Raw genomic sequence first — 26,432 nt, 5'->3', positions numbered from 1 at the left:
TTCAGACAGTATTCTTTGGGAGATAGAAGCCAGTGGAGGTGAATTTGGGCAGAGAACGTGGATTTCGCCAGAACGTGATTGTAGACGGCTGGTGTGAGTTCGGGAATAAAGAGTTGCTGTTTGAATCTACAAGCTGTGTGGTGGCTCGTGATTGTGTGCCCAGCCAGACTGCGGCATTTGTGCCCAGCCAGACTGTGGCAGAGGATATGTGTGTGAATGTTTGTGGGGTGTGGTGCAGAAGAGAAGAGAGGGTGGCCTAGTATCTGAACCAGAGTAGTTTCAATACCTTTAACGTTCTGGAGAGTCCAATTTATAATTATCGATAGACCAAGAAAGACCCAGTGTTCATTTCAGCAATATGAATAATCATTCTACCCCTTTGATTCTGAAGATAGTCAGAATCCTTTTGGGAAAAAAAAATCACCCTCGTTTTATAGACGGGGAAACTTCTTCTCAGCTCAAACAATGTGTTTTGTTTTCCTCCAGGTGATTCAACGGGAGTCCTTGAACTAATGCACTCTGAAGAGCTTAGATTTACACTAAACCCCTTATTTAAAAAATTGGCAGCGTTGGAGCTATAAAACATAGACTTCTCTTTCCATAGCTTAATGAAAACATCTCCCACACACTGTAATGCATCTTATTCTTCTGCCTAGCACAGCACTCATTGTGGAGAGGTTCTGTGCGTGCCACCCTGAAAGTGAAGGCCTTGCCATCGTACCCGGTATGATGTTAAAGAACGTTGCCAAGAGCCTAGCCTTGGCTTCCTGTTCTTGGCTTCAGGTTTTAATTATCGGTTAGTAATTAAGGGTCCTTTCTTTGTGAAAAATAATTTCCCGTAGGTTGAGAGCCAGCAGGGTTACCATGGTGGAGACGCTAATCTCATTTCTACGTCAGAGATTCTCTCGGCTTTGGCCAGGTAGAATGGAAAATTTTGCTTTGTCCAAACTCCAGACTGCTCAAATGTAACAAGGTCAGGATTCTCAGGAGCCACCCCTCAATGAAGGCTTGCAGGCAAGTGATTTATTAAGGATGTGCTCTGGGCAAAAACCAATAAAGGAGTCTCTAGGCAGGACAGAGCAGGGGAGGAAGCCACGCCAAGCTGCCAAGCTGTCATTTCAGGCAAAGTCCTGCAGGGGACGCTGGAGGGTTATTTACCCCTCTGTGTTTTCTCAACCTGTCTCTTGATTTCATTCATTCATTTAACAAACAGTCATTGCACAATCTGTTGTATTTCAACTCATGTGCTAAACATTGAGGATATGGAGAGTAATAAGGCCAGGGCATGTCCTTAGTCAAGAGGACAGAGAGGCAAGGCACAGGTGCGGCACATGTAGGTATTTGCCAGACCCCCCTCTCTCGGCTAGCATACCCAGACAGCAGCTCTGGGAATGCTGGCTGCTAGAACCTCGTAGCTCTCTCCTTCTCTTGGACATCATCTTTAGATACACGAGAGTCGCCAATCCTGGGAGGTTACACACGAGCACTTCTGCAAGGGCAGCTGAAGTTAGCCACTGACTGACACAGGGATTCAAAAGCCTGCTTCCCTTCTTTAGAAAGAATCTGCTTTGTAACGTGACTCGTGCCCTGAAGTCCCCTGTGGGATGAAACCTGGGCTTGGCTCCAACCGAACCCACACCCATGTCCTCACATCCTGCCTCTCTTCCTTCCTTCTTCTGGAGAGTTCTCACCCAGTAAAACCACTGTTTTAAGAATTCTCATCTCCGTCTGCTTCCAGGAGATCCATCCTTGATAATTATTATTAATAATAAGCAATCTAATTTCTTTCACAAAAATTCTCACTCTATCTCTGGTATGTTTGTGTGTATGTGTGTGTGTGTGTGTGTGTGTGTGTGTGTACACCTACTTGAATTTTATAAAAATGAGGGAGCACAAATGTCGTGCCTTCTATGGGTCTGTGAGCCTGTGCCCAAGCAGAATATATTTATAAGGTGAACTTCAGGACTAAAGCAGAATTCTTCGAACAGGCAATGGGTTAAGTGCTTGTGTTCATCTGTATCTGGGACCTGGCTTAGAGTTGAATTAAGTAGCAAACCACAGGAAGGCTATTGCTTGTGAACTTTGGCATTCATTTTACTAAAAGGAAAGTGGGAAGAAAATATAAAAACTTAGAATAACACACTAATTGATCTTTTAATTTCATTTTCATAATTTGTTCTGTGAGTTTTTTATGAGTCCTTGAGGCAGGAGGAGGGTGAAGCATGAACATTGGGGTCTGGACGCTTTCAAACTTCAAAACTGTGAACTATATAAACTTTTCTTCTTTATAATGTTAATTCATCACCAACTCTTTGCTGCAGCTATAATGAAAAATGCTGCCCCTAGTGAGATGACATCATTTTTACTTTTTTGTTTCTCCTTATTTCCTAAATATACTTCCTTAAAGCCACAGGTCTTGGTGTCTAAGGTGAGCTTGCTCAGAAGTATTAGTTGCCCTGGGTATTTCATTGTAGTAACGTGAATCTGATTCAAACAGTCGGTATTATTGTTAAGACATTTTACAGATGAGGAAATTGAGGCACAGGGAAGTTAATTTGCTCTGGTTCACATAGTCAGGAATAGTTGGGATGAGGTTTGAATTTAGGGGGCCTGGCCCTTAACTCTCACACTTAATTTTCTGACCTGTTTTTAGAGCAGAATTTTTTATTTTTGAAGGAGCCCTCTATGGTAATAAGTAAGAAGTACACATATTTTTTAGATAAAAGCAAGCATATAGAAAAAACCATAAAAACAGAAGATTGGTCTATTTTGTTTAATTCAGAGAAAAAGCAAGTTGCTCAGTTTAGGTTCAAATGTCTACTGTATCTAAGAAGGTGATATTTATTTCTTATAGCAAATCACCCCAAACATAGTGTTTTTTTTTTTTTTTTTAAAAAAACCCACACATTTGTTTCCTCAGAGTTTCTAGACACAGGTTAACTGGATTCTTTGCTCAGGATCCCATCTGGCTAAAATCAAGCTGTTAGCTAGGGCTGAGATTTCATCTAAGGTTCACAGTTCTTTTCAAGTTCACTGGTCATTGTCAGAATTCAGTGACTTGAGTGTGAGATTGATGCTCCTAGAAGGCTATAATTTCTCTTACTTCACTTCTTTTGGCAAAATAACTCTGGATATAATGTTCAAGTTGGCCCTCTTCACATCATGGCAGGGTCTCTTTAAAGCCAACAGGTGAGTCTCTACTGCTTAAAGTCTTTGGGACTTCTTCCTTCTCTGACTTGCAGATTCTTTTTCAAAGCATTCACCTAATTAGTTCAGGCCCACCAAGAAGAATCTCTTTGATAGCTTAAATGCAACTGACTAGGAACCGTTATTTTATTTGAAACAACCCTTTTAACTTTTCCATATAATGCCACCTAGTCATGGTAGTGATATCACACCACATTTACAGGTCCTGCCCACACACTGGTGGGGGAATTATACAGGGTTTACATCAGGAGGTGGGAATTTGGGGGGCCCTTTCAGAACTCTGCCTATCAGAGACTTTATCTTGAGGGAAAAATGATTGAGACTTTTAAAAGTGAAGAATGGGACCTAGTTGAAATGAAGGCTGTCAACTTATGATCCATCTACACAACGGCAAATGCATGTCTTAGATTAGAAGACTCCACACCTCAGGGTTGATTTTCTGTAATTGAGGGCTGGACATTGCTTCTTGGTCTTTGTTACCACTTCAGAAAGTTGAACAAAGATGATGAGCCAGACCTTTGGACTCCGTCACATCCATGTTTGTCCTGGCAATGACCACACTTGGACTGGACACTACCGGATACACCCTCTTGATCTCCATTGTTTGGTAACAAGACATGGGCAACCCTTAGAGATGGCCACTGCTTTGCTGCGGATTGGTCCCATTGTCTTTCTGGATGGGTCACATGGGTTCAGGAATCTGGGCAGGCTCACCTTAGACACCAAGACCTGTGGTTTTAAGGAAGTATATTTAGGAAATAAGGAGAAAGAAAAAAGTAAAAATGATGTCATCTCACTAGAGGCAGCATTTTTCATTACAGCTGCACCAAGGAGTTGGGGGTGAATTAATAATTTGTAAGGTCTGTCTCAAGCCAGGTTTGGTCATCTCATGGTTTTTGGTTCTCTGAGGTAGAAACCCAAAGAGAAAAAAAATCAGTGAAATGTTTTGTGTTTTGGAAATTCAGTGACTGCACTGCATGTGAGGGAGCAGGAAGAAACAATGGCAGTGGAGGAAAATGATCATTAAATATTTTTATATTTTTATCAATGACTTTCTTATGGCTTATCATGTAAGTATTGCTACACTTTCCCCAAACAGGTGTATTTGATTTTAAGCTGAACAGAATCCTAAGTTTTATTTTTATTTTTTAGTTGTTAATGGACCTTTATTTTATTTATTTATATGCGGTGCTGAGAATCGAACCCAGTGCCTCACTTATGCATGCAAGCGCTCTACCACTGAGCCGCCACCCAGCCCCAATCCTAATAGTTTTAATAGCAGCCTTCTTTCTTTCCTTCCTTCCATCCAACCCTCCAACCAGAATTTAGTTATTTATGTATTTTTTTAAATTTCTTTTTCTTTTTGAGGCATGAGGACTCCAGTTAATTTTCTCATAAGCAAAATAATTGAACGACATTACCCTGGTTTTAAAATCACAAGAGATGAGAATCTGTCAAAAGACCTGTAGAGAATCTGGGGTAAGGAAATGATTTTTGTAGGTTGCTTTTAGTCTTGGTCTTTTGCTAGAAGCAAATCTCCTGATGAAAATCCAAACACCTACTTGTGCAGTATCATATTGATCAATCTTCTTGATAAATTCCTTTGCTTTATCCACCAAGAAAACAAATTCATCTCTAATGTGACAAGTTACTAGTAGTTCGTTTTTTCTTTATTTTGGGGGGTAAGCTTTTTTTTTTTTAATTTTCATTTTCTTAAGTGAGTTTTTTTCCTGTTTTTTAAAAATTTTTTAAATACATGAACTAGTAGTTCTTTAAATGCATTTAAATATCTTTCCTTTTCTAATTTTAGGGCTGGTTTTCTTGTTCATTTTGTTGCATTCTCGAGTGAACAGTGTTTTATTTCCAAGATAGTACTGAGCACTTTATACCATAATTATATATGTACATGTGAACTCCCTGAGTTCAGGCACTGAATTTTTCATGTTTTACAATACTGGCCCCTCATACTGCATCTTTTGAACTGTAGGCAAACACTATGGGTTCCTTAAGTGTTGACAGGTTCAATTGTTTCAATTGCAATCGAACAATTTGGAAAAATCGATTGATCAGATTTTTTTTTCTGTTTTTAACTGTAGCTGTAACTCTAGGTCCAAACAAGGAACACCATTTCATCAAACAAGCTTTTATTTTTTCCTGCTTTTATGTCAAAGTATGTCCCTGTAAAAATGGACTGGGTTGAATCAGGTGATAGTCAATAGTCTATCAAAATAATTTTAGAAAGTTCTTATCCTCAGTATCCCAGTCTGGCTTCCTGGTGATAAAGTGTACTATTTTCTAGTTAACATTCACAAGTGCAATGAAAAAGGTCACCCTTTCTCTTCAATAAGATACAAAGGTTATTTAAGCCCCAATTTCATATGCAATATTAATGTGCTTATTTAAATATTAATAGATCTAAAAGCCTGGAGCAACATATGTGATCAATACTTCATGGCATTTGAGTCATCCAGGGCTGAGAACTGTGCCCATCTCCAGCATTACCCTTTTATCATGGCGGCCACCTGCCACCTGGAGCTCCAGTCTGCGCACTGCTGCTGAGCGAAGAGCACTTCCTTAGGGGTCAGTGCTGGCAGCCCTTCGGAGCTCTCCACAGGCTCCCTCTTCAGAGACAGTCACCTGTCAGGACCCATCAAATGAATGCAAGAGTGAAAGTCCTTAGGGATAGGCTTACTTTTTTTTTTTTTCTTTTACAACCACTTCTATTGGCAAAATAACAGGCCTGGAGTGTTAATAATGTCACAGATTTTTAACATCCAAAGAGTTGAATTTTTCCACTACTATCTGGGAACCTAATGATATTTCCACAGTTCGAGATATTATACAAAAATATGTATATGCGAATCACCTGCTTTAAGAATCATATTCTCTCCTATATTCATGGGACCTCCGTTAGGGTTCCTGGTCCTCTATGTATTTCATTAGTGTTATGCCCAGGAAATCATACCTTCTGGTATTTAAGCGTCACAAAGGAGGACAAAAGCTCCAACCCTGGTGACAAGGAGAGGGTCTGCTTTTTGCAAGAGGGTCTCCATCTTTTAGCTTAGAAATGGATCACCCTCTGGGAAGCTCCAAGATCCTGTGCTGAGAAGCTGCCCAGATTAATGTGCTCTTTCTTGAAAATTTCCATAAATTTTTGATTTCAGCAAATGTGGAAGATTACATTGACTCCAGCTGCACATCCTTCCCTAGACCTACAGTTTCTGCCATGAGGTTTTGTAAAACTTCCCTAGAAAGGGGTGAAGTACGTTTCTTAACTATTGACAGTGGATTGAGCCTTATGATTTGTTTAGGGTAACAGAATACATAATCCTCCATCAGTGGTTTTACTTCCATGTTTTCTGTTACCCAGAATCAACTGCACTCCAAAAACATTCAATAGAAAAATTCTAGAAATATACAATTCATGAATTATGTACTACTGTGAGTAGTATGATGGAAATTGGCACCGTTCTGCTTCATTCCATCCAGGACGGGAATCACCCATGTGTCCAATGTATCCACACTATATATGCTACCTGCCTATTAGTCACTTATTAGCCATCTATGTTATCTTATTAACTGTCATAATATTGCAGTGCTTGTGTTTAAGCAACTCTTACATAGTAACCTAATGCTGCATCCACACTGGTTATATCATTCATTTCATTCCATCTCACCACGTAGGCATTATGTCACCTCATATCATCACAAGTAGAGTGAGTACAGTACCATATTTTAAGAGAGTGGTCACATTGTGACTTTTATTATAGAATTTTTTTTATAATTGTTGTATTTCATTATTAATTATTGTTGTTAAACTCTTACTGTGCCTAATTTAAAGATTAAACTTTATTGTAGGTATTCATATATAGGAAAAAAATCATAGTGTATAGTCATGAGGAAGTGTCAGTGTGCCAGTTCAGAGCCTAGGTCTTAAGTGACCTTGTGCATTATTGCTCCATGTCCTTTACATCTCTGTCATCACCATTGGAAGACCATGCCCACTGGACCCAACAGGACCGTGAAAGACGTGTGAAGAGCTGCCCTAGCATCCACAGCCTGAACACTGCCACCCAAGTTGGCTTACAGAACCACAGTAATGATTTATTTAGGGCCCAGAGATGCCCAACTGAGCCCTGCAAATACTCTCCCCTCTGTTTTCCCACAAATATCCTTTTATTCCAAAATCCATGACAGAAAAGGAGACATGGATTAGGAATTTCTGTTTCTTTGGGGGCATCCTTCCTTATCATATCCCTGGCCATGAGCAATGGGTCTTCTTTCTCCCTTTATCTTCTCGTTGCTTAGATGCTATTTCCCAAGGCCTTTGAGATTTATCCTGTTATCCTCCACTCCGGTCTTAACTTTCCTATCCTCACAATATTATACTGAGTTTGATTTATCTGTCTTTAAAAAATTCTTTTGATAATCTGAGCTCAGTAGGATTTACACTGAGCAATTGCACTGGTTTCTTGAGGGATGCTTCTGCTGCTTCTCCATGAAGATAACCTGAAATTCTGCAGAGTTATAATCTCAGCCCTTAAGAGAAGGAAACCAATGTTTATTGAGCAGCTATTAAATGCTAGGCCTGATATACGTTATCTCAAAATAACTGCCAATACCATCAAACCTGACCAGACTTTTATTTTGCCCATTTTATAAATGAGAAAATGAAAATTCAAAGAGGCAGACAAGGAAATTATTCATCTCTTGAGCCTGAAGTTGCACAACTAGGAGGTAAGGATTTGTAAGTCACTGTTGGGTTTGACTCAGTTTCCACGGTCACATTGTCAGAACCCCACCCTTGCTTGATGGCCAATTTCCAAATATCAGCCAATGCAGCCCTTTGAACTTTCTCTGTCTGCTGCACACTCTTCTGCTTGATTATAGGTTAGGCCAGAAGAGCCAGAAATTAATCTCTCTTTCCTCCCACTTCAAGTCTGCTCTGTGGAAGTTTCAAACAGTGATTGACAGGAATTGGTGGGTAACTGAGGCAGACTGGCTCTGTCTATACCACTTATAGAATTCTTAGTGAAATTAAGCACTGATGGCCCTCAGTGGCAATCTGCTTGATAACAAGACTTCCTTGTCTGCCCTCTTCTTTGTTATCACTTCCCTCTCCCTTTCTTGGGCTTCCTGGGATCTCCTCCCAAATGAGGTACAGTTGTCCCCAGCTATCCATGTGGGATTGCTTCCAGAACACCTAAATTCTCCAAAATACCCCAATCCACAGAAGCTCAAGTCCCTATATAAAATGGCATAGTAGTTGCATATAACCTAGACATATCCTCCCATGTACTTTAAATTACTTACAATACCTAATACAATGTAAATACTACATATATAATTGTTATACTGTATTATTTATTAATAATGACAAAAAATGTCTGTACATGTTCAATAGAAACCCAGGGATTCTGAGAGCTGACTCTACTTGCCTTCAAATTCCCATCTCTTGATCCTCCCCTCTGAAAAACCCCAATACAATGAAGACTCTCCTTGGGTTTTATAGATCCACCAGCCATAGCAAAGCAGGGCTTTGAAACAAAGCTGGATATGCTCTGCCTCACCACTCCCATGCTGTGAAAGCTGCCTTTCAGCCCCACTCCACATATTCTTGAAGAAGTGCCTTCTTCAAGAGACTCAGCAGAACCCCTCGGCTTGGACCAGTTTTCCTGAATACAAGCCTGCAATCATCACTGGACAAGGAGCCACCGACTCAAGAGATGAACAACTTCCTTGTCTGCCTTCCCCTCACCTGTAAGACATGTCTCACACACTTGTGTCCTTACTGACCTGCAGTGTCCTCTGGAACACAGCCTACGTCTTATTGATCTCTCTTCCTCTAAGCCTTGCATACGGCGGGCTCAACATAGTGATGTACTGAGCTACAGAATCTATACGTACTCTTGGCGTAGAGAAGATGGGTAAAGGAGACTCTGATTTTGACTTGGTCTAAAATAGTCTCTTGGGCAAGATTCATTTCATATTACTATTGGAGTGGAAAAAGGAGAATTTTAATTATTTGGAATGGTGAACATTTACCAGCGAGACTGGATCCCTCAGATCAAATTCAATCACAGAGCAATAGGGTCATAATACAAGTGGCGGTTATTATCCTCTCCTAACACTCAACAGGCTTAATGTGGATTTGTTGAATTAAATTAACACTAACGACTTACATTCATATATTGATTTGCAGTTTTCAAAGTATTTTAATTCTCAGTTTAATGGAAAGAACACTGAACTACCAGCACACTGATCCCTCTCTTTTAATATACAGAGTAACAAGCATTTGAAAATAATTCTGCTTTGGGAAATATTGTGCCTGGTTTGATTATGAAGAAATTTTCCTGAAGAGCCTTGGGTAGAATTTTCATTTCTTATTGCAAAAAGAAGTAACAAGAAGGCGTTTCCTTTTTCCCAGCAGAAAACATTTCTGCTTATTATCACCTTTAAGAGATGGCCCAAGTGATCCCTCTGGGGCAGAGGTTGCTGTGTCCCCCTTTGCAAGAGGAAGTAGTAGGTGCTATGTTATGCCCTCAACCAACGGCTGATGGAGTTGGTGTGCAAAACCCTGAGCTCCTCCAGCCATCCCATGCCAGATGGAATCACTCTGGCACACATACTCTACACTGTCTCCCAGATTTCCCTGGTGGGTTTAAGTTTTCGCTGCCCACAGTGATAACTTGTCTGATGAAGCGTTGTTTATGGAGTATCTTCCTTTCTCTCTTTCCCCACTTCTCTACCTCTGTTCCCTAGGATCTCTTCCAAATTAACTACTTCTACTCAAACCCTCATCTCAGGGTCTGCTTCCAGGGAAACCCAAACAATGACTTCCCCAAAGTACCTTTCCCTAGAAGGGCACCAGGCTAGCTCATCACATCCAAGCCATTAAGCCACTTAACAAGGTGTGACGCCGCCTGTGAATTCTTCGCTCACACAATTTTCGAGCCCATCATCGTCTGCTGGTTTCATTGCTCTCCTGGGCAGGTTTGCTCCACTGCTGTTCTCGTTCTGTTAATGTTAGTGTAAAATTTTTAATTAAAAATAAAGAAGATAAATGTGGTTAGTTGCTTCAATCACAACTCTGTACGGGGCACGAGAGACACCGTGACTGGTGAAAGCCACTCAGTTTGGTCTCTCTGCTGAGGAATTAAGAATGAGGTATTTGGATATTCGGCTTTATCACTGGTACCAAGGAGACAGAAATGTTCACAGCCATGTGTGCTGCCTAGACACGCTTCCTGTTTGAGGAATGTTGAAAGCTCAGACCTGCTACGGATGGAAATTTTCCAGATGCATATATTTATGCAGAAATCACATTGTCTATTCAATTATGGGATATCATGTAGATTAAGGTTGGTATAGACATTGTCTCCTCAACAACATCTTCAACATCTCTTCAACAACCCAGCCAATGCCCATCAACCTTCCTGTTGAACATTTCCAGAGAATTCCTTCCATTTGCTTATTAACCTTAACCACTAGACAGTTCTTGCTTTAACTGAATCAACATCTCCCTTTTGCAGTTGACCACCCATTGGTGGCCATTTTTCTTGGGAGAAATGTCTGAACAAGTTGGATGCCTCATTCCACAGGAGAATCTAAAATATTTAAAACATATATAACACGTCTCTTAAGTTTTTTTCCCCCAGAATAAACTTTTCTAGTTTCTTTGGCTCTCCTTAACAGAATATGGAGTCCCTCTTCCATGCCTCTGTCATGCTCCCTCAGAGAGAGAGATGCCCATTGGAAACTCCCTAGTTGTCCAATAATTGGGGATCAAAATGCTTAAGTAACTATGGCGTGACATAGTATTACGTAGCCCTAAAAGTCATGTTTTCACAAATATTAATAGTATAAGAATGTTCAAGACATATCAAATAGATGGGATAACACTATATATGCATTAAGAGTCCAATTTCATTAAAATATACATATAGGAATGATTGTTTTTTAACTAGAAAGATTGCTTTTAGAAAAGAAATGGAAAAAAAAGAGGTAGCACTCAAGAATCCATAGATTTCTCCAGGTATGTTTCTGAGATTTTGTTTCCCTTCCCAATTTCTGTTGTGGGTTTTGATAGATGAATCATACTGTCTACTACCAGAGCACATATAGCTTATCAGGACCCGGGAGGATTTTTTCCCCTTGTAAATTAGTATCCCTTTTTCAACTGGAGTTGGGAGCAGGCTGCCAAGAAATGCCTGGGCTGGGGTGCAGAGGAGATGGTGTGGAGGTCAGTCACAGTGGTCTTGGCCTTCATGGGACTGGACTGAATGTGCAGTAGGGAGGTTATGCACCATCAGCTTTTCAGCCTGATGGCAAGCCACACAGCCTTGGGTCCTCCAGAGCAATGCTGGTTTGGGAAAGCGAGTGGAACCTTAGATAGCTGGTCTGGGAGATGCTGAAGCCTGGAGATGGAGAGAATCTTGGGAAATACCAATGTTTCTGAGAGCGAAGGGCAGCACTCCCTGGCTGGACTGTCTGGCCCTGCAGGTCAGTATCCCTGCCCTCTCTCTGTGAGATGGCATATCAGAGCCTTGGAAAAAGTGAAACATACGCTTTTCTCAAACCTCCTTCAGACATCTCTAGAGCCCTGCAGTCGTGGGGAATGCAGAGAAAGGAGGGAGGAATTGAAAGGTCAGCCAAGATTAGGAGGAGGCAAAGAAGGATGGCACTGAGGCAATTTCTTTAAGAAAGTGAGCAAACAGACTATCAGCTGTACTCCATGCTCCTTGTGTTATAGCAGTGGGGCAGGGAGCCATGTGGAGGTGGAGGGGGGGAAGGTGCTACCCACAGGACCACTGGGGCAGACTCTGCCACTCACAGCCGGCTTATTATCATCTTTTCTAAAGGAGTAGAATATAGTTTTGGTTTAACTTCTGCCATTCCTCTCCAGGACCATATTGGCTGAACTGTGCCAACTGATTTCACGTTTAACTTAATTTTAAAAAAGATGCTATTATTAAGAATTAAAAATAACAGTAAATGTTGGTGAGGATGTGGGGAAAAAGGCACACTCATACATTGCTGGTGGGACTGCAAATTGGTGCAAGCACTGTGGAAAGCAGTATGGAGAGTCCTCAGAAAAGTTGGAATGCAAACACCATTTGACCCAGCTATCACACTCCTCAGTCTATACCCAAAGGACTTAAAATCAGCATATTATAGCCATGTGGCCACATCAATGTTTATAGCAGGTCATTTCATAATAGCTAAGCAATGGAACCAACCTAGGTGCCCTTCAAAAGATGAATGAATGGATAAAGAAAATGTTATATAGGGCTGGGGTTGTGCTTCAGTGGTAGAATGCTTGCCTGGCATGTGTGAGACACTGGGTTATATTCTTAGCATCATGTATAAATACATTAATTAAATAAACATCCAAAGAAAATGTGGTATATATACACAATGAAATATTACTCAGCCATAAAGAAGAATGAAATTATGAAATTTGTCAGTAAATGGATGGAACTGGAGACTATCATGCTAAATGAAATAAGCCAATCTCAAAAAACCAAAGGCTGAATGTTCCTTCTGATATGCAGATGAGAAAACACAATAAGGTGTGTGTGTGTTGGGGGGAAATAGAAGTTCATTGGTTTAGACATAGGGAAATAAAGGGAAGAGAGTGCGGATGGGATTAGGAAAGAGAGTAGAATGAATTGGACATTACTTTTCTATGTTCATATATGAATACATGACCAGTGAAACTCCACATCATGTACAACCACAAGAATGGTATCCTGATTAGAATAAGTTATACTCCATGTATGTATAATATATCAAAATACACTCTACTGTCATGTATATCTAAAAAGAACAACGACAACAACAACAAAAGATGCTGTGCTCAATTTGGATGCTTCCAGATTTATAAAGACATGCAGTCAATACAAACACACTGTTGCCCTGTTCCTGAAGCCCAGAGCACCAAACACATGAAAAGCCCCATTTTTTTTTATTTGCGATGTAGATGCACACACCTTCTAGGGCAAAGGACCCAGAATGTTGACCTCCCAAACACTTTTCCTTTTTAACCATCCTTTCTCGTTCTTAAGCCCATTCATGTGGTTCTCTGTTAACAGTTCTCGGGATGCTCAATGCCGTGGGGAACATTATGGGTGTGAAGTGATCATGAGCAATACAAAGAATCAAAGAAAGATTAGCATTCTCGCTTCCATGAAGTGGTGGCTGTAATGTGAGTTGCTGCAGTTTTTGGCATTTTGCCTTCATTTCTGTCCAGCAAGCACCCAGATGGCTCATTTCCACCTTCAATCCAGTGTTGTCAGCCAGAGTTGATTCAAGCCTTGCCAACTCTCTCTCTTCTGCCACCCTCCCTGTACCTATTTTGTTGGCATTCTGTTCTGTCAAACTGCAGGTTTCTTTCTTTTTTCCTCACATAGCCACTGTGTTTGCCTGCTGCCGGTCCCCACGTCTTGTTGTTTGCCTTTGGCTTGAGCTGTGGCTCTAACAAGATGAGCTATTCTAGTGTGTGTGTGTGTGTGTGTGTGTGTGCACACGTGTGCATGCATGTTAGAGTATGTGTGTTTCTGTGTGCATGCATGCATGCATGTCTGAGTGCATGTGTGCATGTTCCTGTGTGTGTGCATGCATGTGTTCATTCGTGCAAGCGCCTGTGCATGCGCATCCATGTGTTCCTAATAACCAGAGGTACCGGAACACTTAAAAGCACACATTTCCCCCACCAAAGTCAGGTTGTACTCACATAGTTGGAGGCCAGGTCTGGGTGGAGGTAGTCAATTCCTGCAAAAAGAACAACACAGGAACCAAAGGTTAATACCTGCTATGTATCCTCACAAGAGCTGCTCAAGCCAGTGTCCTCCTTTGGGGCTGGCACCAGGAGACTTGCCATATCCGGTGGTGGAGTGAGCACCTGTCCCAAGCCCCCAGCCTTGCCTTTTCCATCTGGGTGAGGGCAGGCTGCACTGCTCAGTGGAGAGGCAGCTCTTCTCAGACACACTTCAGAGGAGTGAAGCCAATTAGAGCCTGGGGCCCAAGGATAACACTTCTGAATAAATGTCAGGACTAAAGGGCTTAGTGACTGTGAGATGGATGGCTCACCAAAGCAGTGATCTAAAAGAGATCTGTAGAAATCCTGACATTTCTAAAGCACAAACTGGCATTTCTCCTGAAATGCGACTGGCCCTGGGGAGGAAAAGTAATGATTATTTAACAGGGCACGGACAGCAATGGATTAGGAGAGCATACTCAGGCATGGAAATAAGAAGAGGAACGCGGCTCAGGGAGAAAAGCCATTAGGAAAGCGCAAATGATTTCCAGCGAGGTGTTCCCGGCTGGGACCTAATGCCTGTCTCTACAGAATGTGGCTTTTCAGGAAGCTGAAGGCTTCAATTCTCTCAGCAGGAGTCTTGCACTTTCTCTTGAATACGGGCCTGTCTTCTTGCCCACAAGTCATTCCAAGGCTAGAATTATGTCTATGAGCACTGCTGAGTTCCATCGGACTGCTAGACCTTAGACATCACCGTAGAACACCAAGGACAATTGAAATGCTCGTATTTGTGTCTGCAGAGTCATGCAATCTTTGCAGCAGTCACACTGCATCCAGCTTTCTGGGAAACTGGACAGGTTCCAGAGACTACCAAGAATAATGGTTGCTAGTGTAGGTACTTGGAGCCCAGGACTAGAGTTGGACTCCCAACCACTTGGATACGGGAAGCAAAAATTTAGGCAAGTTGCTTGATCTCTCTGTGTTCGTTTCCTTTTTAACAATTGGAGGTGAGAACAGGTAGGAGTTAAAAAAACTAATGCATGGGGCGTGCTAGCAGCTGGTGCATTTAATAACTATAGTGGGATGCAATATTTATAAGCTGCAAGTACCATTAAGTGCCTCCCATGGTTGGCATTTTCTTTGCATGCATACTAAGACTGTGCTGCCATTATAGCTTTGCCCTGCAAAACAATTTGAACTGGGATGTGAATTTCTAAAAGGAATTTTGGTTTGTTTTCTTCTGGTTTATACAAATAATTTCTGGACTGGGAGCCACTGAGTATAGCCGGTCACTTCCCACCCATGCTCAGGGTACTCTCTCTTTCTACTCACCTCCCAAACTTTGCAGAAGTAAAGACTAATATTTTTAAAAGTTGTCAACCCTTGTTCTGAACCTGAGTTCAAAGATAGCCAATTAAGGCTGGGGATGAGCATAAGCTTTCAGCCAACAGTTCAAGTTCCATTCAAGGATCAGACACTGTGATACTGATGTGGCTTCGGCTAAGTGACACCATCTTTTTCTCTGGGTCTTGCTTTTCTCATCTTTGAAATGGGGCCATTATTTACCTTGCAAAGCCTGTTCTTGGGATTAGAGACAACTCATTGGAATTTTTAGATTGTGTTAAACAGTATATTACATTTCTTATCATTCTGTCATTCACAACAGTAGAGTAATGTAGTCTTGGTTTTTACAATGTTGTGTTGAAATTAGAGCATACATATTTGTTGAAATTGGTTAATATTGTTGAGAAGAAATTTTTGTAACATAGATAAGCTAAAAGAAGGCATCCTCCCCCTCCACACACATTTTTTTTTTTTTTCTAACTGGAAGTTAGTTTTCAAAACTCCATGTCCTGATACTGGAATTTGTTTAAGAGAAAAATACTCTGAGCACTAGAAATCTCTTCTCTGTGAAGGGAAAACATTGAATCATGGAGTCAATTTGAGACCAGAAAAAAAATTAGGATTAAAACAAGATAAATTTAGCCTCATTAAAATCATGAATACTTAATTAGGTTAAGGGGAAGGCTAAGGTTGCGTTAGAATGGATACTTTGGTCTGAGAAAGAAAATATTTTTGATAGAACTGCAGATGATAGATATGATTCAGAAAAAATAATAGTGCACTAAGGAATGAAAATAATAATTTGATAGTTAGATAGTATTTTAATATTTGATTATCTTTTGAGGTGGAATATACCAAACACAATTCTTGATGACCTTATTTATTTTTTAATTCTTACATTAGTAATGTATCCTTATTTTTTAATGCTTTTGTTTGTTTTTCCATGATGAATTCCAGGTATGATTTGGTCCTCCCAAAACAGACAATTTAAACATAGAAACCAAGAAGTGTGCCTACCAATGGCTGCACTTTGATCCTGTCGCTTGCACTTTAAAGAAGGGAGACAGACTCGTGATCAGCCAGTCATAATGAATGCGGCTCACAAATGAACAATATTTGGTTATATTCTTGTTCATAAACCCTTAGTATCCTGCCAGCAATTTCAATCTTTTCAGAAAGTCTAATCCACAACAGTCCAAATTCTCAGGAAGCTCTAACAGGTTTAGAGACCTAAGGGAACTTTCAAGGGCTCCATGAGCATATAGTCTTACTTAGCATGCCAGTAGTTGAGTTGAGATGTGTAGCATTCTAGGACCCTGGTCCTGAGCTCGGTTCCTTCCACTCTCCCAGTGGAGCTACCATCTGTACTCCCTGCACCCCACTTAATTAAATGTCTACAAGAAGCAGGCTCAAGGAACATACTGCATTTTCCAAAGATGCCTGCACAGTATCTCCTATCCCGTCTGTCTTCTACAATGCGACAGTGTCACACTTCTTATGGAGATGTGGTTCCTCTACCTCCTCTTCAGTCTGGGTGGGCCTGTAACTGTTTTAGTCAATAGATGTAGTGAAACACTGAGGCTAGGTCAGAAAAGTCCAGGAATCTTCTGCCTGTTCCCTTTGGATACTTACTCTGGGGGAAACCAGAGGCCATGTAAGAAACCCACAGGTAATATAGTGAATTTACGTAATTTTATGTTATTTCAGGTTGAACTTTTTCATATAAGAAGCAGGGCTTAGTCCTCCTTGACACAGTTTCCAGTTCCCGACTGTTCCCAATTCCTTAGTGCAGCTAATCCAGATATATGCTTTATGCAGCTGCCTCCTGGTGCCCACCTTCCTATGGGACCACTAGACACAACCTATTCGACTTGCCTCACTGCTTGCCATACCCTATGTGGGCTGAGTGGATATGCTGTAGTTACCATGAGACTCTTAGGCACTCATGCTTTCCTGCTCTTCACCCATAAACTAGAGTGCCCTTGAGGAACTCTCCCAGGAAGGTTCTACCCCACACAAAGACTTTGGTTCATGGACCCCTTGCTTGTTCTAACATCCCACTTGCTGGTAGACTGTTCATGTCCCCACCCTGCCCCTTGTCTCTCGCTCTGAGGCATGCTGCTCTCTTTTTTCTGAACCTGTGAGTAATAAACAGCATCGGTTATTTCATGTTTTCTTTTTGAATCACCTCCTCTAGGTCTCATCTGACCAATACACCTGACCCTAACTTCTTTCTCAGTTAGGGCTGTCCCTGAGAGTGACTGTCTCAATGGGAATAAACTGGACATCATTCACACAAGGCAGAGCATCTGTTAGTATGAACAGGTTTCCTGAGAGAGGGACACTTGATCACAGGTTGGACGCTTAGGCACTAGGCCCCTCACTAGGATAAAAGAAGTATCCTGCAAAAGGCACTGCTTTGGTTTGCATACTTGTGTCCCTCCAAAATTCATGTGGAAACTTAAACCGCAATGCAGTAGTATTAAGAGGTAGAATCTTTTGGTGATTAGGACGTGAGGGACTGTGTCATGGGTATGATTAGTGCTCTTACAAAAGAGATGAGAGGAAGTAGCTTAATTTCTTTTGCACTTCCATCTCTTTCACCATGTGAGGGTGCAGCAAGGAAGTATCATCTATAAGGAAAGGGGCCTTCGCCAGACACTAATGGCACCTTGATCTTGAATTTCTTAGCTTCTAGAATTATAAGAAATAAATTTATGTTTTTTTTCTATAAACTACTCAATCTAAGGTGTTTTGTTATAGCAGCAGGAATCAACTGAGACAGAAATTGATATCAAGAAGTGAAGTGTTTCCAGGCATGGTGGCACACACCTGTAATCCCAGTGGCTCTGGAGGCTGAGGCAGGAGGATCACGAGTTCAAAGCTAGCCTCAGCAAAAGCGAGGCACTAAGCAGTTCAGTGAGACTCTGTCTCTAAATAAAGTAGAAAATAGGGCTGGGGATGTGGCTCAGTGGTTGAGTGCCCCGGGTTCAATCCTTGTCCCTCTGCCCCACAAAAGAAGTGGATTGTTACCATATCAAATATCTAGAAATGTGGAAGCAGCTTTGGAAGTATGTGATAGATAAAGGCAGGAAGAGTTTGGAAGTGATGCTATCAAAAACTTGTATTTCCATGAGTAGTGTCAGTGATCCTGGTGAGGGCATGAAAAAGAAGAACTATGGAGAGAGCCCAAATCTTCTTAGTCTCTCTAAGTAGCTGTGAAGAGATCATTGGTAGACAAATGGACAGTAAAGACAATTCTTTTTTTTTTAAAGGGAATTTTTAAATATTTATTTATTTAGTTAGTTTTCGGCGGGCACAACATCTTTGTTTGTATGTGGTGCTGAGGATCGAACCCGGGCCACACGCATGCCAGGCGAGCGCGCTACCGCTTGAGCCACATCCCCAGCCCCAGTAAGGACAATTCTGATGAGATCTCAGATGAAAATGGGTATAAGGTATTGGAAACTGGAGGAAAGGCTGCCCTTGTTACAAAGTGGCAAAGAACTTGGCTGAACTATGTCCTTGTCCTAGTGCTTTAAGGAAGTTGAAACTTAAGAGTAATGAACTAGGATATTCTGCAGAAGACATCACTAAGCAAAGTATTGAGGGTGTGACATGACTTCTGATTGCTTATAGTAAAATGTGAGGTCAGGGAAATGAATTCAGGATGGAATTTATAATTCAAAGGGAATCAGGGACTTCTCCATCTGGCCAGATTGTAAAGACTGAGAAAGTGGATTCAGGAGAAAACATGAAGAGTATGGCCAAGTCGACCTTAGATAGGGAGATCAGTGATATTCATCCAGACGGTGAGAGAATGACCTTGAAGGTGTTTCTGAGCTCTTCTGGCTGCCCTACCCATCACGGGACCAGAATTCCAGGACTTTGAAGGCATAATGGCTCCCAAGGGGGGCCTAGGTACCTCAGGGCTCACTGCCCAGGGAGGCACAAACTCTGCTCCATGTATTCAGGCACAATGCTCCATGACTGCTGTGAACCAAGAAGACCAAGGTGGGCTCAGGCACCCCTCAGAAGGCACAGCCTATAAACCTTGGTGTATCCATGAGTGCCAACTCTTGTAGTAGGCAGAGTGTCAGAGCTATGGTGGCAGGGACACCTCCACCTAGATTTCAAAGGATGCCTCAGAAAGCACTGGGGACTCAGGCAGATCACTGACCATGTTTTGGGGCAATAGTAGGGAACTCCCACTAGCAGAGCTGTGGACATGTGACTACCCCCTACGATTGCAGAGCCATAAAGCCACCCATACATGTGATTCCAGCTTGGGAGAACCACAGGCAAGATCCTGATCCATGGGAGCAGCTGTGTGGGCTGTGCCCAGCAAAGTCATGGGGTCAGGGTCATGTGGTGCTGTGGGGCCCCAACCCTCTTTCCAGTGTGTCCAAGGGGTAGGGCATGGGGTGAAAGATCATTATCAAGCCTGAAGATTTATTGGCTGCTTCTTCGGATTTTGCACATACTTGGGACCTGTTACCCAGGAGTTTTTCTTTCTTACTTCTCCCTTTAGGAAGGCAATGTCCATCCTGTGCCTGACTCACCACTGTGTTGTGAAAGCACATAACTTGTTGGATCACAGGTTCAAAACAGAGAGGAATTTGCCTCTTGATGAATTATCCCTGGGATTTTACCCACATCTGACTTGGATGAGAGGCTGGGCTTTAAACTTTTAGGTTCGTACTAGGACAGTTTAAGTGTTTTGGAGCTACTGGGATGGAATGAATGTCTTACTATGTTTTATAGGCAAGAATTTGGGGGGCTATGTGTGGAGCACTGTGAGTTGAGTGTTTGTGCTCATGGAACCACCATTTGACCCAGCTATCCCACTCCTTGGTCTATACCCAAAGGACTTAAAAACAGCATACTTCAGGGACACAGCCACATCAATGTTTTTAGCAGCACAATTCACAATAGCTAAACCATGGAACCAACTTAGATGCTCTTCAATAGATGAATGGATAAAAGAAACTGTGGTGTATATATACACAAAGGAATATAGCATTAAAAAAATAATAAAATTATGACATTTGGAGGTAAATGGATGGAATTGGAGAATATCATGCTAAGTAAGCCAATCCCCCCCCCCCCCAAATCAAAGGCTGAATGTTTTCTCAGATAAGTGGATGCTGATCCATAATGGGGGTGGTGGTAGGGGAGCATGGGAGAAATGGAGGGACTTTGAATAGAGCAAAGGGGAGGGGAAGGGAGGGGGCATGGGGATAGGAAAGATGGTGGAATGAGATTCGTGTCATTACCCTAGGTACATGTATGAAGACATGAATGCCATGACTCTACTTTGTGTACAACCAGAGACGTGAAAAATTGTGCTCCATATGTGTACTATGAGTCAAAATGCACTATGCTGTCATGAATAACAAATTAGAACAAATAAATAAATTAATTAAAAAACATTCATGTTGAAACTTATGCACTAGTATTAGGTGAGACATTTAGAAGGTGATTTAATCATAAGGACTCTCTCTCTCTCTCTGCCCTCATAAATGGGTTTAATGCCCTTCTAAAAGGGCTGGAAGGAGAAAGTTTATTCCTTTTTTTGCTCCTCTGCCACGTGAGGACACACTGTTCATCTATTCTGGAGGATGTGACAAGGAACCATCATGGAGGCAGAGATGAGCCCTCACCAGACACTAAAACTGCTGGTGCCTCAATCTTTGACTTCCTTTCCAGCCTCCAGAACCATGAGACATAAATTTCTATTGTTTACAAATTGCCCAATCTAAGGTATTTTGTTAAGCAGCAGGAACAGACTGAGACAGGCACATTGTGAACATCTACAACCAATCCCCCTGGAGTCCTATTGATGTGAGCTAGAATTTATAACCATTCTTGTGAAAGAGCGCTTGAGACCAAATTAGAGGAAAATATAACGTGTTGGCAGTCTATTTGACAGTCTTGGCAGGGCATCAACCGTCAGCTGTGGGAGCACGCCATATTGAATGTCCAGCTCCGTTGAGCCTTCAAATGACTGCAGCCCAGCTAACATTGACCTTAACTGCAGGAGAGATACTAAGTGAAAAATGTCCCAGCCAGGCTTTTCTCAAATTCCCGTGCCACAAAATCATGAGCAAAAAATAAGTAGTTATTTTAAGCTGTGGAGTGTTGGAGTCATTTGTTATGCAGCAACAGTCACTGGAACAGCCACCTTACTTGACCTTCCTATTGCTTTCTTATACATTGCAGAGTTCTAAATATCTTGAATATTAAGACTTACGACTCTCTGTTCCTTAAGCTTTAATGTTGATGAACATGGATTCACCAAGTATCACCCTGAAGGTGGAACAAATAGGTGGGTTTTTAGTACAAAATATGTGCTAGAATATTAGTTGTGAGACTTTGGGAAATTTCTTGCCCTCATTTCTTCATCTGCAAAATGAGGATAATAATAATAATAATATTAACCTTAGAGACTAGAATAAGGGTAGCTGGGTTCCAAAATACTAAGCAGTATCTAGCACCTACTGGGCACTCAGCAATTGTTAGTTGTTTTATTGTTACTTCAGCTTGAAGCTCCCTCTGACCCTGCTTCATTGGCTTTCTATCTTACTTCCTTTGCTTCATTTGATATTGGCTAAAGGCCTGATCCCTGTCTTCCCTGACTGTCTTTGATCTCAAGAGCCAATCACCTGCCCCAAATTGTGCCTAGTCTGGGTGAATTTTGTTTATACCTGTGTTTCAAAATGGTCATATCCCATTTTCTAGGCCAAGTTCCCAACACTAAACAGTCCCATTGCAATACAGGGATGAAGCTGTAATGATTAAACAGGATCCTGGCTGACATTTTCATGCTGGGAACGTCCTAGCAGACCCTTAAGAAATGCTTTCTGCCCCTTTGGGCAATAGCTAATTAAACATCACCCTCTCAATGATGTATAGCACGTGGAAAGGACATTGCATTGTACCTAAGCAAAGGTAGAAGACATTTTATGAGCATTTATGAAATCACTAGATCTGACAAGAGGGGGTGATAGTCGACTGAGTTTGAGGTTGGCAATCAGAGAGAGGTAGATGGCTATCAAAACTGGCCTGTCACAATTCATAATAGTCAAATTATGGAACCAATCTAGGTAACTGTCAGTGGATGAATGGATAAAGAAAATGTGGTATATACATACACAATGGAATTTTATTCAGCCATAAAGAAGAATGAAATTATGTCCTTTGCAGGAAAATAGATGGAACTGAAGAGCATTATGTTAAGGAAAGTAAGCCAGATTCAGAAAAGTCAAGGGCCATATGTTTTCTCTCACATGTGAGAGTTAAAGAGGAAAAAAAAAAAGGAAAAAAAAGGAGGGGGAGAAATCTCATGAAAATTGAAGGGAGATCATAGGGTAGAAGAAAGGAACCAAGGAGGAGAGGAGAGGTACAGGGGAAGGACATTGACCAAGTTATATTTGTTATATTATATGCATGTACAAACATGTAACAATGAATTCCACTATTTTGAAAATTATAACACACCAATAAAAATATGAAAAAAAAACCTGGGTCGCCTACAAATTGAACCTTCCACATGCAGATAATTGAACATTGGCCATTCAGGCCAAAATATATAATCAATGTTTATAAGCCTTACATGATTTTTTCCTCTTATCTATCAGGGATAGCATCTGTAGCAGTCTTTTTTTTTAAGCAGGGTTTCTGGGATAGAACCCAAGGGCACTCTACAGGTGAGTTACAGCCTCAGCCCTTTAAATTTTTTTTTTTTTAAATACACGGCAGCAGTGGAAAGCATTACAATTCTTATTACACATATAGGGCACAATTTTTCATATCTCTGTATATAAAGTATGCTCGTGCCATAGCCCCAGCCCTTTTTTTAATTTTATTTTGAGATAGGCTGTCCCTAAGTTGCCCAGGCTGGCCTCGAGTTTGCCATCCTTTTGCCTCAGTTTCCTGAGTAGCTGAGATTACAGGCATGTGCCACCATCTGTTTCCATCTTTAATCTTATTTTGGAATATCTTGGTGAGAGAATGTCTGGGGAAACAATACTGTTCCATTCACACACGCAGGCAGTTAAGAAAGAAAATTTGGCACCGGTGTTTCCAATCTTCCCACTTCTGGGTGTTAGGGCAGAGATGCCCAATAGTGAGAGGCTGCCGAGCACCTGGCCTGGTTGTGTGGGAGGCTGTTCTTGTCCCCAAAGTGCTCAACTTGCTACTCAACAGTGGATTTGGAGAATGGCTTGGTCATTGTTCTTTCCTACGTAATGCTCACTAAACATGTGGTGAATTAGAGATGGCCACCAATCCACTGTCTCTCTGCACCAGGAGGCAGAGCCTGTTTCCCTAGAATGTGGGCTGCCCTGTGACTATTAACCCAGCAAAAGTGGCAAGCGATGCATGCCCACTCCAGGTCCATCCTTTATGAGGACTGGCAGCTTCCCCTTCTGTCTTGGAACATTTTCTTTAGGAATCATGAGCCACCAACCAAAAAAATCCAATTACCTTTCTGGGGACCCCACATAGAAAGGAGAGGCCCTGAGACTTACATGGAAAAGGAGAGAGGCTGAGCCATTTCAACTTCCCAGTTGAGTCTCCAGTAGACTCCAACCCCAGTAACTTTCTGACTCCAACTGCATGAGAGACCCCAGTGAGACCTTAGCAGAACTATCCACCTGTGCCCTATCATCCCACAGAACTGTGATAAACAGTAATTTTTTTTTAAATAAGTTATTCAAATTGGTGTGGTTTATTGTGCAGCAATAGATGACCAAAATGATGGAGATATAAGGAATTTTAGTTGGAGGGAGGACAGAGTAATCATCTTTTTTTTTTTTGACGGGGGAGGTCCCAAAGACCACTAATATTCAGAAGAAATAAGATTAATCAAGAAACTCTGCTGGGACTTTCTACAGGGTTTAGCCATCGTTAGGAGCCATTGTCTTTTCCATTCTGGAAGGGATGACTTAAGTGTCGGGGGGCGTGGGGGCTACAGTTAAATAAATCTGAAACAGGCATCTGTTGGTCAAGGTTTCAGAAGAGCAATGTGCATGTGCTATAATTGTAGCACCACTTTTAGGGAGGTCTCTCTGATCTCCAGGAAAGGACGCTTGGTACGATTCGAGTTAGCCATCCCAATATATCCTGTGTAGGTTTTCCCAAACTTAGATGAGTCTGTTCCTGGGGGAGCTGACCTCAAATGCTTTGGAAAGGTTTTAAGCCAAGGTGTTAGGAACAAACAAAACAAAACAACAAAAACACTCAAAAGCTCCGGACATTCGTCCATGTACCCTCTTGAAATAATGGGCTGGGGAGTAGCTCAGTGGTAGAGTGCTTGCCTGACATGTGCAAGACCTCCTTTCCTCTTGTGAGAGCCCTCAGCCACTGGAGAGAAAGCTTTCACATCCACTTCAAAACATCTCACACATCAGAAAATACGGAGGCATTGTTGCTGTGTTGGTATTTAATGAGACCGGACAAAGACAACACAGATTTTAAGCACACTGGCTTCCCTTGTTTTCCCCATCAATTCTGCTTCAAAGCCTTGCGTTAGTCAACATTGTGTTCTTTGAGGATCTGCAGAAAGGAAAGGCTCTATTGTTTCATCTCTGTGCAGCCTTTGTATGTAATGAGACCAATAATGCACAGTAGAGCTTTTTACTGGGGGGCTTGGTTGGCTGATGAAGGACAGAAGCATGTTCCCAATGAAAAGACGGTGATTCTACAGAATTTTAGCGGAGTCAAGGACATGTGTAGTTGGAAAATCACCAATTCCTCTAACTCATGGGTTTCAATACCACAGAAATGAAAGTTTTCAAGTTAAAAAAAAAATGAAGTTCTGTTATGTCTTTGTCTGGAAGACATTCAGGATAGAATAATAAAGGGGGGGGGTGGTTATCTGTAATGAAATGTATTCAAGGGCTCATTCTGAAAGTAGCATGGAAGTCAAATTTCGTCAAACCCTGATTCTGTTGCTAAAAAAGCTATTTCATGAATCCAGAAGCATCCTGTCTAATAGGAAATTTTTATGATGATGGAAATAGAATTGAACTAAATTTCAGCAGCTGAATTAATCCGTGTGGCTATTAAGAACTTGAAATGATGGGTGGGGATTAGGTCAGTTGTATAGTGCTTGCTTAGCCCTGGAATCTATCCTCAGCACCATAAAAATCAAAACAAAACAAACAAAAAAATCAAACAAAACTTGAAATGAACTGAGTGTGATTAAAGAATTGAATTTTTATTTAGCTTGAACTAATTTAGTATTAAATGTATGTAGTTACGTATAGTTAATATCTACTACATTGGATAGTGTGGCTCTAAAAAAAATAGTAAATATAAATAGATTGAGAAGACATTTTAAGATGAGGTATAAACTATAGCCCAATAAGAAATTAAGGTTGAATGACAGGTAGGTGTTGTTTATTTAGTCTCTTATTTATTAACTGAAAACAATATTTGTTAAGGGTGTCATCAGATTTAAAGACCACTGATTTGGAGAAAGGTGAAGATTTGGTCACAGTGAAGTATGGTCATCAGGCCCAATATCAGAGAGGCTGATTCTGTCTCCAATTAGCATTTCCCCAAACAATGAATCTTTTATATTCTGAAGGCATGCAAAGACACACTTGCTTCCAAATGATGCAAAGGCCCCAAAATACTCACCATCATCCATAATTCCAATGGTCACACCTTTCCCAGTGTATCCCAGCTCCCAGGCTTCTGCCACATTCAAATCAAGCCCTGGTGTACCATCTGCTTGCCCAGTGTTGATCTGTACCAGACCAAAGCAGAGAATCTTATTAGGCTGGTGATGTAAAGCACACATGCAGTTTGTTTAATGTTCTCTGCAGCCATGTGATAGTCTAGGGCTAGCATCGGGGCCACATCTTCCATAAAACAGTACTTTTGGGTGCCCCCTCCATCTCTTACATCTCTATTTTTTCATATAAACAATGGATGTTTTCTGTTTTATGTAAATATGCAGATGATGTTTCAAATCCGTCATCTCTTAAACTAGATGGCTGTCTTCAAGCTCATTCTATGTAACATGTTTAGAGTTTTCATTGCAAGAAACCCTCCTTGAGACAGAATTAAATGCTTAGTCTCATAGCTCTGTTTATACTTCACATTTTGAATG

General features: G+C 41.3%; 1 protein-coding gene across 1 annotated transcript in view; it reads right to left on the bottom strand.

Annotated features, from left to right (window-relative positions):
- Positions 1 to 26,432, bottom strand: part of Pcsk2 (proprotein convertase subtilisin/kexin type 2) — a 270,847-nt gene that overhangs the window by 93,711 nt on the left and 150,704 nt on the right. The window contains exons 4-5 of the mRNA XM_046438653.2: positions 25,958 to 26,066; positions 13,943 to 13,980 (exon numbers count right to left, since the gene is read on the bottom strand). Of these exons, the coding sequence (XP_046294609.1) occupies positions 13,943 to 13,980; positions 25,958 to 26,066 (147 nt within the window). The remainder of the gene's footprint in view (positions 1 to 13,942; positions 13,981 to 25,957; positions 26,067 to 26,432) is intronic.

Source organism: Marmota monax, unplaced genomic scaffold, assembly GCF_021218885.2.
Source record: "Marmota monax isolate L192 unplaced genomic scaffold, Marmota_monax_Labrador192_F-V1.1 WCK01_AAM20220418_F8-fsc00005, whole genome shotgun sequence".
Taxonomy (NCBI): domain Eukaryota; kingdom Metazoa; phylum Chordata; class Mammalia; order Rodentia; family Sciuridae; genus Marmota; species Marmota monax.
Note: the sequence above shows the minus strand (reverse complement) of the source record. Positions and strands in the feature narration are given on the sequence as shown.